Source organism: Myotis myotis, unplaced genomic scaffold, assembly GCF_014108235.1.
Source record: "Myotis myotis isolate mMyoMyo1 unplaced genomic scaffold, mMyoMyo1.p scaffold_m19_p_16, whole genome shotgun sequence".
In the NCBI taxonomy this organism is placed as follows: domain Eukaryota; kingdom Metazoa; phylum Chordata; class Mammalia; order Chiroptera; family Vespertilionidae; genus Myotis; species Myotis myotis.
In genome coordinates, this window is record NW_023416320.1 from 48,419,156 (window position 1) to 48,439,033 (window position 19,878).

A 19,878-nucleotide genomic window follows, 5' to 3' on the forward strand; every position below is an offset into this window, starting at 1 on the left:
CTGTGCCTTCCAGAAGCTGGCCTGCTATCTGGAAACTGACCTCCCTCACCAGAGGCGGATGCCGACTGACATCAATCCTTCCCTCGGCGCCCTGGCTCCCCTTCCCGTCTGATCACTGACAGCTCTGCCTTCGCCTCCACGCGACTCAGTTCCTGCTGCCTTCCCTGCCCTCTGCTCAGCCCCACTGGGACCTTCTCTCCCATGTTTAGCCTCAGCTGAGTCATGAGACGTGTGCTGATCCCCTGGCACGTGCGAGTAATTGTGGCACATGCTAAGGCATTCGTCTGTATGAAAACTTTCTGGTGTCTGGGAATAGATTTAAGGATTATTTCTACTTCTGGTCATAGTTTGTGAAAAAGAGCTGTTGGAACACAGGTATACTTACTATCCATCTGTTCATTTGGTACCTGTTACACTGCTTAGCACTGTAGTTACCATGGAAACTAGAATCAAATCCTTATCCTTAGTAGGTACTCAAATAATCAGACTAATAAATGAGTATATAAGCAGCTGATGAAAGTCAGAAGCTATCTCCATTCTTTGCATGAAAATTATACGACGAAAAATTAGAGATGAAATGTTAGTTGCCCAGGTCACAGGTGTGCAGAATTCATTCCTTTAATTAAACCTAAAGCCACTCTGCAAGTCCATGACAATTAAAATAGAAAAGGGACAAAGAACAAACAGAAATAATTTCTGTTCCCTCCATACAGTAGTCCTTTGTTGAGGGTACACTGTAGTCACTCTTGGCGTGCACTTTGCTTTGGTGGGTAGAAGAGACTGCCATCGAGTTGAGCTGCGCCATCTTTCTTCTCATTTGAATCCATTCCCACAAACACACACAGGTGGTGACGCCCAGGAAGAGAGCCTTGGTCAGAGCCGTGCCCCACAGCAGGCAGGTGACAGCAGGGAAAGCGCTTCTCCTCCCCAGGCCCGAGGATCCTCATCGGAAGAGTGACTGAGACAAGCCCTCAGTCCCGAGTCACGGACACACATCAGTGCATACGCCATGGTGCAGGCACACGGAACAGCTCCACTCCCAGCACCAGAGTGCTACGCTTGCATGTTACCTGCTCAAAGCAAAAGAGATACATGTATCCTTCAGAGCATCTTCCTCTGCCACAGAACGGCAACGTCCCAAAAGGGACATCGAAACACTCAGTGTGGGTCCTGGAGTCAAGGTGACGCGGAGCATCGCAGTCAAACAACAGCTCACAGCCCCACGAGCAACACACCTAACCAAAGCTCATTAAACACGGTAACGTGCTGATAACTGTCAGCTCATAGTTAAACTTTGAAACAAAAAATTTAAATTCAATTTATAGAAAACTGATCATGGACATTACGACATAATGAAAAAAATGTAAGAGCAACTTAAAAAAATACTTATAGTATTTGTAGTAAAAGAAACTGACTCCACAGAGACTTTTCCTCATGCTTCCTGGATTGGGTCCTTGAATGACTATTCCAAGTAAGAGTTGACATTCTCTAAAAACTGTTCTTCCTCACTAAGATACTCCAGGACAACATTCCCGCCGTTGTATAAGGGACAGTCCTCCCTGGCCATCCAGGCTTCCAGCGTGTGGTCCAAGGGCAACGCTTCTCCAGAAGTCATGTGACAGAGCCTTAACTTCTGCTGAGAGAGAAACGAGGCACAAGGTAGCGTAACAAACATGCGTGTGTGGCACAGCCTAAGCCCCCAGGCAGAGCTGTTACGACCCGCGGGTACCTTGGCTGCGGACTTGTTGTTGTCGTTTCTGAGACTGGCTGAAGAAGCTGCAAAGTCGATGACCTTCCCAACACTCCAGCGCTGGCAGAAGAACATGGGTTTGCTCTTCTCTTTGCTCCCCTGGGGTAAGAAAACCTGCAAGTAGACTCTTTCCGTCTGTAGGAACAAAATAGTTACAATAGATTACATACATGAATAAGACATCCGTTTTTGTCACTTCCACTCTTCTCCTGGTCAGCGAGGGACTGCCCTCTGATGGTAAAACTGGTGGTGGGAGTAGCAGTCAGAGTCGCCCAGCAGCCACCTGAATGCATGGGTAGAGGGCCTGGCCAGGGTGACCTGTGCAAAGACGGGTTATGTGACCCCAGGTAAATCAACTAAGGTCTTTCCCGGGATTTTACATTTACATTCAAACGCTGGGGTGGAAAGGGCAGCTCTTTCTCCTGAGATTTTAGGGCTTATTGAATTAGACCTGGACTTGCCTACAGCTATCGCCCAGGCCCCTCAGCCATTCCTGAACCACAGTGGAAAAACTCCCGTGGGATGGGAAAGAATGGGCCCAACACAGAGGGAAGTCAGGACACAATGGGCCCTTTCTAATGCATCTGGGCCCTGGAACTCAGTCATCCCGGTGACCAGATCAACGCCACTCCCATCGCATGAGGGGAAAACTGTTTTCATTAAGCTAGTTGGTATCAAGTTTCTGTCGTTTGCAAATGAAAGATCCCTGAAACATGAAACACATCTTCCTACATGAAAGACAATGTTTTAGAGATAGCAGGGCTTTTGAGAATAAAGAAGCTAGAAAAAAAGAAAGAAAAAATAGACAAGTTTCATAGAAGATTTGAATGGTCCCTCCAGGATTCTATACCCTATATGTTTCCTCATATTGTATTTTCATGCTAAGTTAATAAATGCAGAGGGAAAAAAGAGTAAAAGCAAAGGTGTTCCTTGATTCCTAAAAATTGCCTTAACAAGAGTTGGCTTTTCAGACCAATTCCTGTCACAATGGAATTGTTGGCATAAGAGGAGCATCTCTAAGTCATAGAGGAAAGATTACAATTATTTTAGGAAACATTAGATTCAAGACCATTCCCAGCACCAAAGAACTTAGATTTGTTGAAGACCAGTGGAGTGTGTTATTACAGATAACAATAATTAAAAGAAAAAATAAGAAATCATTGGAAGTTCAAACTCTGGGCCAACTCTATAAAATCAAAGTAATCAGAGTATAAATATGAAAAGAGAATATTAAAAAAAATATAGACTCACCTAAAAAAAAGATAAATATGCTTGAAGATCACAAATGGAACAGAAATGCAGAAAGGTGAGTGGGCAGAGAGAGAGACCAGAAGGGAGTTCCTATTCAAGACCAACATGCACAATCTGTAAACTGAAATTTCATAGCAAATCAAGGATAAAAATAAGTGTGAAAAAGACATTTAAAAAAGAGACAAATTAAGGGATAATATCCATAAAAAAGGAACAAGAAGTTGTGAAACCAAAACAGGCAGAAATAAAATAAGAAGCTATAAATAGCTAATAAGAAATATAAACATAAAAAAAAAACCAGTTTCTGAAATTAAAAGTTCAAACAGGATAAAATTTCTCTAACCTTCCATAAAAAGGCTTACTTGATAGGGAGATGGATGAGGAAGTCATCTAGAACGTAGCACAAGGAGACAGCAAGACAGAAACTATATGTCCCCAAATAGGTCTGAAACTAACAAGAGTTTCAGAAGAGAAGTAATGATGGAGGAGCAATAGTCAGCGAAAAATGACATAATCGTCTAAAAGTGAAGACGTAAGTTAAAATTTAAATGTGTCTCAAGGGCCAAGATGGGCAATTAAAATAAATTCATGCCCAGAAACATTGCACTGAAATTGAAAAATACCACAGGTAAAGTCTTAAAAGCCACTAAAAAAGACAGTTACCCATATAGCAATGAAAATCAAGAGACAGCAAATATTTCCCCTATAACAGATCAGAGGCCACTGTACGTAGATCCAAGGAAGTGAGAGTCTAATAGACAAGCAGCTCGAGCGAAGGTAAAATAGGGCACTCTCAGACAAGAAAGGCTAAAAGAGTTTACCTGCACAGACTCTGAATGAATCACTAAAGAATGGAATTCAGAAAAATAAATGTAAGTCCTAAGGAAAGAAGAAACTAAAAAAAATGTGTAGATTTACATAGGTATTGATGACAATAATCTTTATGTGTGAACAAAGATGATGGATGGGAGACATTCGAGTGGGTAGGCATGTCAAGCTCCTCGTGCTATTTGAGAGGACATAATACCAAGTAACTTTAAAGAGGAAAATTGGTTTTTACTTTTATACATAAAAAATAAAAATATAAACACAAGCCTGTTATCACCATTACTATAATACATTATATTGGAGATTCTAGATCAGTAGTTCTCAACCTTCTGGCCCTTTAAATACAGTTCCTCACATTGTGACCCAACCATAAAATTATTTTCGTTGCTACTTCATAACTGTAATGTTGCTACTGTTATGAAACGTAATGTAAATATCTGATATGCAGGATGGGCTTAGGCGACCCCTGTGAAAGGGTCATTCGACTGCCAAAGGGGTCGCGACCCACAGGTTGAAAGCTGCTGTTCTAGATAATGTAGAATAAGAAAATGAAATAACTAATATAATTATCTCTATATATAAAGCCTAAGCAACCATTACGACAGGTCGCTGTGACGCACGCACGCACACTGACCACCAGGGGACAGACGCTCAACGCAGGAGCTGCCCCCTGGTGGTCAGTGAGCTTCCACAGCCAACCTCCCACAGTCCCTTCCCCCAGCCAGCCGGCCCCGATCGAGACTGGGCAAGATGGCCCCAATGGCCCCGATCGCTGGCCAGGCCAAGGGACCCCACCAGTGCATGAATTCGTGTACTGGGCCTCTAGTTATAAAATAAAAGCTATCCTGCTAATGGGGTGTGACTGCATATCTAGGAAATCAAAGGCACTAATGGTAAAAAAGAAACTTCTAAAATTAATCATAAGAGTTTGATGATGTGGCTGAATCAGATGAATATACAGAAATCAAGACTATTTTCTCTATATTAGCAGTAAGTACCTGAAAATAGAGGTGGACACAAATATTTTGTTCACAACAGAAATAAACCCCAAAAATAATTGGAAATGAAAATAAATAAGGAATGAGACTTAAATGAAGACAAGCATGTTACACAAGACAAGAAATATGATCTGAATAACTGGAAGGACACATAAGGCTCCTGGATAGGAAGGCCACATAATAAAAACATTATTTCTCTCAAATCTGGTAAATAACATGTAATGCAAATCCAGTATGAATCCTAAAGAAGTTTGATTTTTTTCCTTTACACATTTCTTAATAGTTACTCTTGCTAAAAGTGTGTACTACCTTTGCAAATTTAAAAACATTAAAGAAAGATTTTTAAAAAGAAAAATACTAAGGATAATCACTAAAAGAAGAATACAATCAATGGTTTCTAAAAGAAAGAAACTCTTTCTATTCTAAAAGAGTAGAATACTAGAAAATCCAATCAATACAAAAGAAGACAGGAAAGAGAAATAAGGATGATGAGCAAAAATCATAAGATGGAAGAAATACATTCAAATGTATCAGTGATCACAATATATATAAATGGATTCAACTCACCTATAAAAGAGGAATACTATCAAACTGGATTAAAAAAAGAAAGTCCAGCTATATGCTGCTTACAAGAGACACCCTAAAACAAAACAACACAGAAAAGTTGAACATAACATGATGAAAAAAGACATAATAGTTAAATCTTAACCAAAAGAAAACTAGTGAAACAATCTATATATACTAGTGGTCCAGTGCACAAAAATTTGTGCACTCGAGGGGGAGGGGTCCCTCAGCCCGGCCTGCGCCCATTCACAGTCCAGGACCCCTTGGGGGATGTCCACCTGTCAACTTAGGCCCACTCCCCGGGGGATCAGGCCTAAGCTTGCAGTCAGACATCCTTCTGGCAGCCAGGGAGCCCTCGGGGGATGTCCGACTAAAGGCTTAGGCCCCCAAGGGATCAGGTCTAAACCGTTAGTTGGACATTCTTTGTGCTGCCACGGAGGTGGGAGAGGCTCCTGCCACCACCTCTGCGCTGGCCAGCCATGAGCCAGCTTCTGGCTGAGTGGCACTCCCCATATGGAAGTGCACTGACCACCAGGGGGCAGTTCCTGCATTGAGCATCTGCCCCCTGGTGGCCAGTGCACATCATAGCAACCGGTCATTCTGCCGTTCAGTCAATGGGCATATTAGCCTTTTATTATTATTATATAGGATGTCCTTATTTCCCCCCTTCTGTCCCCTCTACCCAGCTCTTGCCCCCTTCTCTCTGGTCATCACCATACTGTTGTCTGTGTCCATGGGTTGTGCATATATTTTCTTTGACTAATCCCTTCTTTAAATTCACTTCTTTAAATGTTTATTTTCAGATAAGTGCTTATAACTGCATTATTATATATTTTCTATTATATCATTTAGAATTAAGATATTTTTTAATTGAACCCTTGTAAATTTTAGCACAATTTAATAAATTATGCTAGAAGCAATTAGGAGATTTTTCATGTAATGCATACACATTTCAATTAATATTTTATTAATTTTCAATTTTTAATATTTTAATATGAAATAATCTCATACATGTAAAAAAACCCTATAAAATACTACAGCATATTATATGTACCCTTCACCCAATTTCTTAGGTGTTAATAATTTAAACATAATCATTATACAACTAACAAAATTTGGAATATATTTTTCTTATAATCTCTTTAATGTTAATCTTCACCCAAGGATATTTTTCCATTGAATTTTAGAGAGTGAAGGGAAAGGGAGAGACACATTGATTGGTTGCCTCCTGCACATGCTTTGATAAGGGACTGGGTATCAAGCCAGCAACTGAGGTGCATGCCCTTGACTGGAATTGAACCTGGGACCCTTCAGTCCACGGGCTAATGCTCTATCCACTGAGAAAAACAGGCTGCAGCTTAATTCATTTACTTTTAATCTATAGGTGTCTTTATATTTAAAGTGGGTTTTGTTTTTGATTCACCCTCATAATCTGTCTTTTAATTGGTGCATTTATGCCACTGACTTTCAAAGTGCTTACTGATAGAGTTACTGCCATATCAGGCAGCTTCTGGGTCTTCTGGGGCCAGCCTGCCTTGCTGCCCGGGACCCGCCGATTGGGTCCCCGGCAGCAAGGCAGGCTGGCTGCTGGGGCTTCTGGGGCAGGCCTGCCCTGGATGGCAGCACACGCTGTCCCGCCCTGCCTACAGTATGCAAATTAGCCGCCATATTTGTTGGTGGCTAATTTGCATATCATGCTGATTAGCCAATGGGAGGTGTAGCAAAGGTACAGTCAATTACCATGTCTGTCTATTATTAGATAGGATAAAACCCTAATATGCAAATAGACCAAACAGCGGCACAACTGAACAACCGGTCACTATGATGTGCACTGACCACCAGGGGGCACATGTGGAACATGGTGGGCGTTGGCAGCAGGTGGGAAAGCACGGAATATGGCAGGCATTGGTCGCGGCGGGATGGTGGAGCAGGTAAGTGGGGGCACCAGACCAAGGCGGGGCACCAGTCGCTGTCATCGGGGCAAGCCTCTGGTGGTTACTGAAAATTCTTTACTCCCATGCACTGTGGTCCTGCCGGGAGCTCACACCTGCTGCTGGCACCAGCCCCACTAGCACATGCAACTGGCAGCAGAGCCTCCGCTCACACCTGCTGCCGGCACCCAGCGCCAGTCCTGATCACTCGGTGCTGTCAGTGGGTGCAAGCGGTGGCTGCTAGCCCTGATCGCCCGTGAGGTCTTCTCCACCTCCCCCTGCTCCTGAGGGGCGATCGGGGCAGCAGCCGCCGCTCGCACCCGCTGATGGCACTGGCCCCAATTGCTCTGTGCCATCAGCGGATGGGAGTGGCGGCGGCGGGAGCGAGGCTTCCTGCAGACAGGGGACCGTGGCCGCGGTGGGAGGGGCCAGGCGGGAGCACGGAGGATGGGCCGAGACCCACCCCTGTGCCCGCCACAGCCTCGCATCCCACAGTTCCTTTCAAGGTGCACGAATTTGTGCACTGGGCCCCTAGTACTATTATAATTCAAAATAGCATTAAAGGCAAAATTCATAAAGGCGATATAATAATGGAGAATTCCACACATCTGATAATATGCAACTCAGCAAAACCATTAGAATTATAAGAAAAACCCTGACAAAACCACAGCTCCAGGAGATTTTAACACACCTGCCTCAGAAACTAATACATAAGCAAACCAAAAATTAGTATGCACACACATACAAACACAGGTACACATGTGTAGACATATGTACAAAGAGAGAGACTGCAAATGATAAAGCAAGTAAGGGCAAAATGTAATTAACTGGTATATTTGGGTAAAAAATATGGAAAATTTCTTTGTACTATTCTTGCTACTATTTTGTGTTTGCAACTATATCAAATTAAAGTTACCTGAAAAACACACCCAAACAAGTAGGTTGAAAACAGATAAGTTCACCATTGAGTGAGAAAAGATGAAAAAAGAACATCAGAAAAAATATGAACAAAGAAAAAAGGACACCCAGAGTCTGGTGAAAAAGAAAGCAAAGCAACAACACAGAGGACAATAAAACTAAAATATGGTTCTTTGAAAAGACTAAAATATAAATAAATAAAATAAACACAAACATCTAGGAAGACTGGCCAAGGAGAAAACAAAGAGATGCAAATGAAAAAATATTAAGAATGAAATGGAATGACTAAAGACACAGTAGAGATTCTGGAATTCTCTTAGTTAAGAGAATAAGTTGAACAACTTTATAATAATAAACAGGAAAATCTACACCAGGAATTTTAAGAAAAATATTATTTACCAACATTTATTTCAGAAGCAACAGATTATCCAAATAAACCAAGAACTATTTAACATTTTGAAATCATGTTAGATATTCTCCGCTTTTTCAAAAAGGCTATAATAGCCATTACCAAAGCTTCAACAACAAAGAATCCCACCTTCTACAACTATTTCAAAGAATAGAAGAGAGAAAGCTACTCAACTAATTTTATAAGTATAATCTGGCTACTAGTGGCACAAAATACTACTAAGTAACATATTAGAAAATCAATGTAATAGTGCATTTTAAAAGAATTATATACCAAAGTCAAGTGGTTTATCCCAGAAAATGTGGGTGATTCAACAACAGAAAATCAATCAACATAATTTATCACACTGATAAGGAAAAAAAAAAATACATCAACATGATCATCTTATTAGATGTAGGGGAAAAACCCACAGAAAAATTTAATAAGTATTCATGACATAAATTTCTAGTAAGCTAGGAATAGAAAGAAATATTGTTAACCTGATAAAGGCAACTATGAACAACCTACAATAAAGATAATATTTAATGTTGAAACTTCAGACTCATTTGGATTAAAGTCAGAACTGTGATGAAGATGCCTGCTGTCACCCATATTATTCAGTCCTGTTCTGTAGAGATCAACCCATGCATTAAGACAAATAATGATGAAAAGCAGGAGTAAGAGGAAAGAAAATTTGAGGAAAAGGAATACCAAAATACAAAACTGTCATTTGCAGAAAATATAACTGCATGAAAACATCCCAGAAAGCCTATAAATCATGGGAACAATGAGAGGTTTCTTTGCAGGACAGAAGGACAACAAACAACAACCAGCATAACCAATTAAGGAAGCGTTAAGCTTTTAAAAGTTATTTACAATGGCAGCAAAAATTATGAAGAACCTAAGAATATAATTAAGAAAAGACATATAGATATGAATGATAAGCATTACATATGTTATTTAAAGACAGAAAAGAAGACCTAAAAAAAAATTGGAACAATAGACCACAAACATGGATGGGTTGAGAAGAGTCAAAATTCTAAAGAGATAAACCGTTCTAATAGAAAATTCAGTATAATTCCTATCAAGCACAATTTCATAGAACAGGACAAAGTGATCCTACAATTTTTACAAAAGAATAAAGAGCCAAGAATAGATACAGCTGAAAGCAAAACGTACGGTGAAGACACGTGTCCTACTTCTTACACAGCTATGATAATAAGCCAGTTTGATATTGATGCAAAGATGGACAGTCCCAAACTAGTCCCATGTGTACTATGTGGTAGGTGACAGAGGTGTAATTACAAGGATGAACTCTCAGTACCTTATGTTATGACCATAGGTAATCCATTCAGATATGTGTATGTCTGTAAATCTTTACTTCTACTTATAATTAAATGGAATAAAGAGCTACACAAAATAAGCAAATAAAATAAAGCTTTTAAAGGAAAATGTAAGAAAATGTCTTAAACAATTTATTTTGAAAAGTACAAATCTTAGAGAAATCACTAATAAATTTGAACATATTAAAATTTTAAAAGTCTGGACCACTCATAAAAAACAAAGAGAAGACAAACCACAAATTGAGAGAGGAAATGTGCAACACATGTAGTAAAAAAATGCAGAACATCTAGAGCATCGATCTCAACCTGTGGGTCGCGACCCCTTTGGGGGTCAAACGACCCTTTCACAGGGGTCACCATCAGAAAACACATATATAATTACGATTCATAACAGGAGCAAAATTACAGTTATGAAGTAGCAACGAAAATAATTTTATGGTTGGGGGTCACCACAACATGAGGACCTGTATTAAAGGGTTGCGGCATTGGGAAGGTTGAGAACCACTGCTCTAGAGTAAAAAAAGTGCAACAACCCAACAGAAAAAATTGGCAAAGGATATGAACAAATCATTCACAGAAGAAAGTCAATAGCCAACAAACTCATGCAAAATAACTGAGCCTTAACTGTCAAAAGGGAGATTTAACTGTAAACCTCAGCGAGACCTAACTTCATGTCCATCAGTTCGGTAACAGTGAGTAACACCCAGTGTTGGCAAGAACCCTGAGACCCTCAGACGGGTAGAAGAAAAATTAGCACAACCACTGAGCACAAAGCTGACAGCATCCAGGAAACCTGAGGATAAGCAAAGCCCAGGACCCAGCTTTTCTATTTCTCCGTATCTTCCCTAGGGGAGCATTTTTCAATCTGAGGGCCTCAATCCTTCAGGGGTTATAAAATCAGTACTCTTTAAAACAAAATAGAATTAGAAAATACCAGTGTAAGGTTAGGTGACACTGTGTTAAGGTATGTATTCATGAATGTATGTATGTACTGGGTTGCTGTAGAAAATGCAATTGACATTATGGCTTTTTAAAGGAACTGCCCTAGTGAGACATTCCCATATACACACAAGGACAGTCACTGTTGAACAGTTTATAATAGCAAAAAACTCGGAAAAATGCTGAATATTGTTCACCACGAGAATGAATAAATGTGGTATATTCATATTATGGGATTTGCAGTTATCACAATGAACAGACTAGACTAAATGTGTCAACATGGATAAACGCTAAAAACATGATGCCAAGTGAAAAAAAAAGAACTGAGGAAAGGTACGTATGACTCCCTACCATTTCTATAAAGTGAAAATCTCACAAAACAACGTACCATTTTTTATGTAGCTACACGCCTGTAACACTAGGAAAGATACACATCAGGTTCAGGTTAGTTGTTACTAGGTGGGAGGGAGGAGCAGAGAGGGGTTTCAACCACATGTAAACATTTCGTTTTTCAAAGTCTCCAAGACCAACCTGGGGCAGTGACTTATCCCCATCAGCATGCATCTTTAATTTCATCAGTGCTACCTTGGCAGCTGTTGCGCTATTTTTTGCACCCTTCCGTCGCTTATTCACTGTCTCTCCTGTCTTGGAATCTAAGAAATAAAAATAACCATATAAACACATAATGTTTACATTATATTTTCTAGACTTTTATTAACTACTAGGGGCCCAGTGCACGAATTCGTGCACCTTGAAAGGAAATGTGGGCTGCAAGGCTGCGGTGGGCACAGGGGCGGAGAATGGTCTCGGCCCATCCTCTGTGATTAATTTTTTATGGCTCTGAAACATCAAAAACTACACACAACAGAGCTCTACAGAGACAACATATTGTGTAGGTATATTTAAAATATTGACAATCTCCACATCAAAACCCTTAGTATGGTGCTTCTTTCTAACTTAAGCTGATTTACTCTAATCACTAACACTTCCACAGAGATCTTTAAGATTTGTTTATAGAAGATTTATTAAAGATAGCGTCCTTACAAAGAATGAAAATTCTGCTGAACTAACATGTTGGCAGAGACTGGTTTAGTTTATAGATATACTAGAGGCCCAATGCACGAATTTCGTGCACGAGTGGGCTTTCCTTCTCCAGGCTGCCGACACCAGCTTCTCTCTGGCACCCTGGACCCAGGCTTCCCTCCGGCCACCGGCAGGCACCTGGGACCCGGGCTTCCCTTGCAGACAAGACTTCATCCGGAAGGTCGACCGGAAGGACGTCCGGTCTAATTAGCATGTTATGCTTTTATTATTATAGATTCTTTCCTGGTATCTCAGATTGTAACAGCATTCTTAGGACAGCAGACTAGGCTTAATGTTTAGTCTTTAGAGACTACAAACCACTACTTTAGTTCCGTGAAACTATTTCTAGCTGTGATGGTTAACCAGCTGATCTGAGTGGCCAAGCAGGAAAACATCTGGCTTTGTGAGAAATACTGTTGCAAGAGTATCATCAAAATAGATTGCAAGTTTCAGCCCACTGGGGCTGTTAACAATGCCTTCCATACTGAGAAGCAGACATAAGCAGCAGGAGCTTTGGAACTAATAGGTAGACAGCAACACAGAAAGCAATGAAACCAGTTTCCTTGGTACTTGCCAATAATGTCTCTAACAAGTTTCTGAGTGGCAGCCATGCGAGGCTTAGGGAGTTCCAGTTTTTCACATTCATGATCTGACTGGTGACGGTGTCTGTGAGCAACAGAAGAGTGACGCCAGTTCAAGTATTTGTATACAAGTTAAGCAGATACACAGGGTGTGGGGGATCTGAGTGATCACCTCAGGCAAAAGTTCTTCTCACAGTGAGGACAGGTCACTGGTACAAGCTCTTTCTCAGCACAGCCCTTGAACGCACATGGGTAAGACGCATGTGTATCTGACTTCAGCCTCTCCTTGACTACAGTCACCTGAAAATGTGAAAAGGAGAAATTGGTGTATTTCACATGGAGAATAAGTCAACAAATCTATTTTGGAAGGCAGCATTCATTTTACTGCTGCTTAAACTTATAAGAGCAACTTCAATGCTCCCACAAAACAGATTATAGTAAATATTTGTGTGAGAAATGATTATTGTGTTGACTGTTCTACATTTTCATAATCTTCCTACTGTGGAAGATTTATCTTCTAAGTCAAGTTACCGTGACTATTGAGTTACTCTTTACAATTTTAGTCTTCTACTTTGTAAACGGTCCAACACAAAGATGCCCCCATACTAACATGCTCAGGTAGTCATCTCAACATCAGTCCTTAATGGCAAGTCTACCAATTTTCTACACCAATTTTAAGTAGTTAAGTATAAATAAATGAACACTTAAAATTATGTTTATCCATCATACAGAGGGTTAAAGATAGTTTTCCTAATGATATACTGTTCATGATGGTGTGTGTAGTATTGTATTTCCAGCAAATATTACATCAGAAAAAGATGAGATTTTTTTTTTAATTGCTTAAAGTATTACAAAGGGTATTACATATGTGTCCTTTTTTCCCCCCGCCCTTGACAGTCCCCTAGCCTCCCCGCCCCCAGTGTCTTATGTCCATTGGTTATGCTTATATGCATGCAGAAAAAGATGAGATTTTATAAGATTAAAAAAAAAATCCAGATCAACCAGGCTCTTTTGACTACAGGTGTCTCCCACTATCCGAAAGTAGCTGAGCATTCCTGCCTATGAAACTTTTCATAAACCGAAATGGCACAATTACCATTAATTTACATGGAAAATTTTTCTCTGTTCCCAGACCCCAAAATGGGTCTCCCAGATGCTCAGACACAATCCAAAGCCAGGGAGCCCTAATGCCGAGATGCTGAGCATGATTCCGGGGGAAGGAGCTTGCTGGGCCGTCCTCACAGCTCGGGGTGCACTGCCTGTGTAGAGAATGGCTCACTGCAAAACAAGTGTTAAATGCTATTTTCCCTCCTCCCCTTTTTTTGTAAAAGTGAACATCCTTTTTGGGTTTCTTTAGGTTAGCACAAACAGGTACTAATGTGGGTCTTTCATACAAGTGAAGGGGCTTAAAGTGAACTTTCGAAAACAGAGGGGGGGTGTATTAAGTAACTACGTTTCTAGAGTTGAATGAATTTAGAGAAATAATTGCTTGAAATACACAATCAAAGACACTCCTCCATATAAATGATAGTTGCATCTTGTTGGAATTGACTTAACTATTTTTCCAAACTTGCCTACAGTCTCAAGGTAAGTGATTTTTCTTCACTATTTAATTGAGATCCAATTGAGAGACATTCTGTGAGAGACATTAAAAGAAAAGCAAGTGGTAGCATAAGAAAAAGGAAAGCACGGGGCAGATTTACAAGGTGCATAAGAAACATCAGCATGTTTCTGTGACTCTAAATGAGATTTTCCTCCCAGTTAACCCTGCGCAATGCCAGTAAGTTCATTAATTTTTAGTACCCTCAAATAAATCACCTAAACTTCGCAGGGCCAGACTTTGAAGCCATTTAACCTGAATTTTCTATAACTGACAGAACAGATGTAAAATCCTCGTGCTTGGCAAACAGTGGGCAGGAATAAGTGTCCCCTGCAAAGTGTGAGGCAAACGCTTCCTTCCAAATGGAGAGAATCCAGTTTAACTTCCCGCCTCTCCGGACTGGAGGGAGGCAGGGCCACTTGTCTGCCTGTCAGATGTGAGACAGTGGGCCCAGCTTTCTCTTTTTCCTCTTGGAACTGAACCTGGGAGTCAAGGAGGAGGCCTGGGGGGTCCAGCACGGCTGGGACGGGCAGGCAGTGTGCCCAGTCCTGGCGTTCTCTGCAGACCTACTGGGCTCTCCTCGCTGAGCCTTACCATCCTCCTTATCCTTTATCAGTAACACAGACGACATTTTGGTTTCTGTCTGCCAGCCGCTTTTTAAGCTCTCCATGTGGTCAGAATTAGAAAGGGACTTTGTGCAACCACAGGTTTGTTCCGGGTGGTCTAAGGCTGACTGAGTCAGAACCATATATTGTCACCAAATCCTAACACCAGGCACCGTGCAAACGAACAAGTGGAGGAAACTGGCAGGGGCGCATGAGGGCGGCAATTCCATTTCAGATCTGCAAACAGGGAGCCTAGAGCTGCAAGCGGCCACCCAAACAGAACTGGAGTGTAAAGAACTAAGAATTATGAGACTAAAAAGGTAAAAATACCAAGTAGACCAATTTTTTAAAAAACAAACTGAGAAAAATAATATAAATAAGGCAAAAACAATAATTTGCATAATTAGCTTAGTATGCCAAATTTTAATCTGCTGTACACTGGCTGGTTTGAAACCTCTTCAAAATTGGAAGAAAGCCCAGCTGGCATTGCTCAGTGGTTGAGTGTTGATCTATGAACCAGGAAATCACAGTTCAATTCCCTGGTCAGGGCACATGCCAGGGTTGAGGGCTTGATCCCCAGTAGGGGACATGCAGGAGGCAGCCAATCAATGATTCTCTCTCATCATTGATGCTTCTATCTCTCCCTTTCCCTTCCCCTCTGAAATCAATAAAAATACATTTTTAAAAATTGGAAGAAAAGTACATAAATACAAATGTGAGTTATTAGAGAGGAGAACTATTAACATACCTCAGGACAGCTGTGCGACTCTCTGCTTCTGTGCTCAAGGCTTAAATAATTAAAAAAAAATAGTGTTTATTTAAATGCAATCAAATAATGTAAGGATAACATAATCTGAGACATTTCAGTTGTTAGCATCCTTAAGATTAATTACATTTATGCTACATTAAGAACTCTACAAGTAAGGATAAGCTGAAATACCTTATCTTGTAAAAATAGAGCATCTATTGCCTCAAACACAATTGTTCAACTTCCATATGAGAAAAAAAAAATTCGCCACTCTAAATTACCTCCTTTACTCTGAGTGCTTTCTGGTGTGTGAAAAGACCAAAACATGGGGCGGGGAGGAGAAGGGGGGTCTGCCGCTGCTAGGGCGGGGCCCGAGGCTCAGGCAGCCCCGGTGGCTGGCAGTGGCAGCAGCAGCTGCATCGCCTTCCCGTGATCGGCTGAGTTGCCTCCTGCAGAGGAAGGCCAGAGGCAGCAGCAGCAGCGAGGGGGTGATGGGGGCAGTGCCTTCCTGATTGGCCAGTCGCTTCCCGCAGAGGGAGGCCAGACTGCGGCTTAGGTCCGCTCCCCATGGGGAACGGGCCTAAGCCCTCAGTAGGACATCCCCAAGGGCTCCTGGACTGTGAGAGGAGACAGGCCAGGCTGAGGGACTTCCCCCCGCCCTCCCCGGTGCACGAATGCACTGGGCCTCTAGTCAATAATAAAAGGTCAAAAATGTGCTCTAGCTCTGATTTTAAAATATGCATTACTTTCATTTTATTAATTAAAATAAAGAGTATGATCATTAACTGAATTTTTCCCATATTCTTTATATTGTGGACATGTTCTCTCCTTGTGATTAAAAGCCACAAATACAACTTTTACATACAAAATCACACACAGCCCAGCCAGTGTGGCTCAGTGGTTGAGTGTCGATGTATAAACCAGGAGGTCCCAGTTTGATTCTGGTCCTGGCACATGCCAGGGTTTAGGCTCAATCCCTTGGGGGGTAGTGGTGGGGGGTGCAGGAGGCAGCCAGTCAATGATTCTCTCTCATCATTGATATTTCTATCTCTTTCCCTCTCCCTTCCTCTCTGAAATCAATAAAAATATATTTAAAAAAAGAAAAATCACACAGATAATGCCATCTATGAAGTTTAAAGATTAGCTAAATATATGCACAAGTAATCAGAGCCTATGACTAACCTATTTCTTTCAAGTGTTCATTTTACTATAATGAACATTAAATATCAATGACTAAAGTAAGAGCTATTTTACATCATTTTGCTGTTTAGAAGTAAACCTCATATTACAAACACCAAAGTTACTTTCAAATCCTGTACAAACAAATAACTTACCAAAATATTCCTGAACAACCATCACATACAAATGGAAGAAAATCTAAAATTGAAGGAAAATGTTATATGTACTGGTCAGTATTTGATTTTGATTTAGTTTTTTTAAGCATAAAGAATCTGCAAGTACTGAGCCACCTCCATCGGAAAACTTTCCTTTTTTGGCGAATATCCTAATGCAGCAAGTAAACAAAAGCCATCACAACCTCAAGTCCTCTGGGAGAAAGTTACTAGGTTATCAGGAGACAAATGTTAACTTAGAGTAGCATGTTAAATCCAGAAAAATGTTCTGTTTTTGTTTCCCAGTTAGTAGGTGTTGTTTTCGAGGACTGCATTTTGCAAATTTCCTGCATTTTAAGTGAAAAGCCTGGTTTCAATTCTGATTCCACTATTTACTAATTTAGCAATTAGTAATGCTAAGCAAGTTACTTAACAGTAGAGCTTTGGAGATTTATATATAAATATATTTTATAGTATATATACACAAAACCAGAGCTATTATTAAGTATGTATATAGATCTGTATGTATATGTGTGTGTATATGTATCTATACTATATGCTATATCTACTTCACAGGGTAATTATAAAAACCAAATGATATACATAAAAGGTATGAATAGTTAGAAAGCAACTATAATTCCTAAGATAATTACAACAATTAATTTGTCTTGAATATGTTCTGAGAAAAATACTGTGATGACTAGGTGGAGATATCTTTAAAGAAAGTCCAGAAATTCAATAGATTGGTGGATTGATACTGCAAAATATAATCCTGAATTGTGTTTTTCCTTGCTGTTGAGGAACAACTAAGTTAGTATTAACTAACTAACTAACTAACTAGACAAATAACTACATTAGGAACAGAATTTTTGCAAAGCACATGGAAGTACCCATTCCCAGATGTGACAACTATTAACCACCGACACAATCAGTTACTCTCTAGAATGTTTTCAATGTACCTCATATTAAATCACAGCTAACGTAAGGCTGGCTATATCTAATCACGCCACTTTTACAAAGTGAAAACAGAAAATACTGCCCTTTAGAGAAAGCTACAATTTCCCCCCAAAGATCGCATCCTGCAGGCTATCTAAACTTGAAGCAGAAAGAAAGGATCTTATAACCGAAGAGACCCTGGGTAATTCTGCTGTGGGCCGAGAGGACCCGGTTGGTTCTTCCTTCCCCTGAGAACAGTCCCTGTAGTTCTGGCTGCACGATTCCAGGGCGTTTCATACCAAGAAAGTGCGCATACATTTGTCAATGCGACAGAAACAGAAAATTCTGATGTCTTTCTCAACTTGGAAGAACTGTACCTGTTTGCTATTTTGAGACTTTTAGTGACCACATAAACATTAGATACAAACCAAGAGGACTCAGGGGAAGAGTGAAATCAGGGTAATTTCCTGGTACCGGACACCATCTTTCTATCCATCGGGAAGCTAACAAGTTTTAGGATACGCACACTCCAAATTTAACTGCTGTCCTCTAGTCCAAGAGCTAGACCTCGGCCTCGTTTCAGACGTTTGCACTTTAGAAGACACCGGGAGTGGGCAAGGAAGCCGACCATCTCACACATGGCAGGTGAGGTGGACTTACAGGGTGAGCCGGGCACAGCAGCGATACAGACTCACCGGCAAAGCCCGGCTAGGCTTCCCATGCAAGACGTGCGAGGGGGCTGCGAGGGGCTGGCGGCGCAGCAGTGAGACACCGAGAGCATAAGCAGCAAGGACCCGGCGGGAGCTGTCCTCCGCCCACGGCCCACCGGGGCACACTAATCAGGGGTGGCACTCCCACTAATCGGGCCGACCCTCGGAGCCCTCTCCACAGTGACTCGGGTACCTGCACCAGTGCCTGGAGCCGCCACGAGCGATGCAACCTACTTGCCACCCTCCCGCAGTGGGAGCCCCAGGCGATGGCGCACGGGTGAAACCCCGGCCCGGGACGGCGCCTGCTGTGCTGTCCGCTTCAGGAACGCCTGCCGGGGACGGGAAACCCTAACGCCGGCCGCACTGCCCGCGCTGCTGCCGGACGGGCTGTGCGGTCAGGGTCTCTGGCTCAGGGGGCAGAGCTCACACTGTTAATGCTCTAAATGCCGCTAACGAGTCTGGGCGCTGTCCTAACTCCCGACTGCCTGGTAGGTGTCGGTTGCCTGGCGACAATCGGAGTCCCAGCGAGACTGAGCTGGAGAGCACCCCCGGCGGAGCAGCCTGGGGGTCAGACCCCCCGAGGAGCTGGTAAAGCCAAGCGCCTCCGCCTAGAGCTCTCTCGGGAGGGACCCGGAACCCAGGTTAGCACTGATCTCCCGCTGCCTTCGCCGACAGTAGCAGCTTAAACTGAAGTTAGGGGAAGAGAAGCGGCGGCCCCGGGGGCGCAGTGCCAGGGCCAGAGCGGAGCTGCAGTGCTCCCGGGGCGCGACTTCCCGGCGAGCGCCCCTGAACACCCAGGTGCACGCCAGGTGTTTCCAGCAGCTCCCGGGCTCCATGCCACGGAGGCTACGCGTTTCCCTCCCGCAGAGAAGCTCCGCCCAGGCCCCCCTCCCGCCGCCACTGTCCGTGGGGCAGAGCTGGGCCGACTCCGCCATCACCTCGCTGCCGGCAGTGCTCCACCTGGCAGTGCTGCCCCACGTCCAGCTCCGCCATCTCTCCCCGCCGCTGGGGCGGGGTGGGGCCACGGCGCGCGCGGCGCCTGCTGGGAACGTGGGGAACCCATGGGCGGAGCCTGCAGGTGGGGCGTGACCAGGGCCGGAGGGGCGGGGCCACGGCGCGCGCGGCGCCTGCTGGGGAGGTGGGGAACCCAGGGCGGAGCCTGCAGCTGGGGCGGGGCCAGGGCCGGAAGCGGCGAAGCTGCTGCGTTGAGAGTGTCCTGAAGGTTTTCGGCTTGCCCTCTTTTTCCTGGACTGGAGGCGTCACGATGGCGCTGGAAGGTTCGCGCTGCCGCCGGCGCCGCGGAAGGTCTCACTAGGATTGTGTTGTGATCTGTGTAACGGGACTAGCACGGTGCCTGGCACAGGGATTTGCCAG

The 19,878-nt window shown here is 42.7% G+C and overlaps 1 protein-coding gene across 3 annotated transcripts; it reads right to left on the reverse strand.

The window, feature by feature from the left end:
• Window positions 1-593: 593 nt before the first annotated feature.
• ZFAND1 (zinc finger AN1-type containing 1) lies at window positions 594-19,552 on the reverse strand. 3 transcript variants are annotated; one of them, XM_036337414.1, is made up of 9 exons: window positions 19,443-19,552; window positions 16,862-16,904; window positions 15,528-15,567; window positions 12,747-12,874; window positions 12,568-12,659; window positions 11,442-11,563; window positions 1,730-1,885; window positions 1,416-1,636; window positions 594-1,070 (listed from the first exon to the last, which is right to left on the reverse strand). In XM_036337414.1, exons 1-8 carry the CDS (start codon window positions 19,495-19,497, stop codon window positions 1,463-1,465), a joined length of 810 nt encoding a protein of 269 aa, XP_036193307.1. In that variant the 5' UTR covers window positions 19,498-19,552; the 3' UTR covers window positions 594-1,070; window positions 1,416-1,462. The 3 variants fall into 3 exon arrangements, with proteins under 3 accessions (XP_036193307.1, XP_036193308.1, XP_036193306.1); XM_036337415.1 differs by having other exon boundaries at window positions 594-1,633; XM_036337413.1 differs by having other exon boundaries at window positions 594-1,636.
• Between the last annotated feature and the right edge of the window lie 326 nt (window positions 19,553-19,878).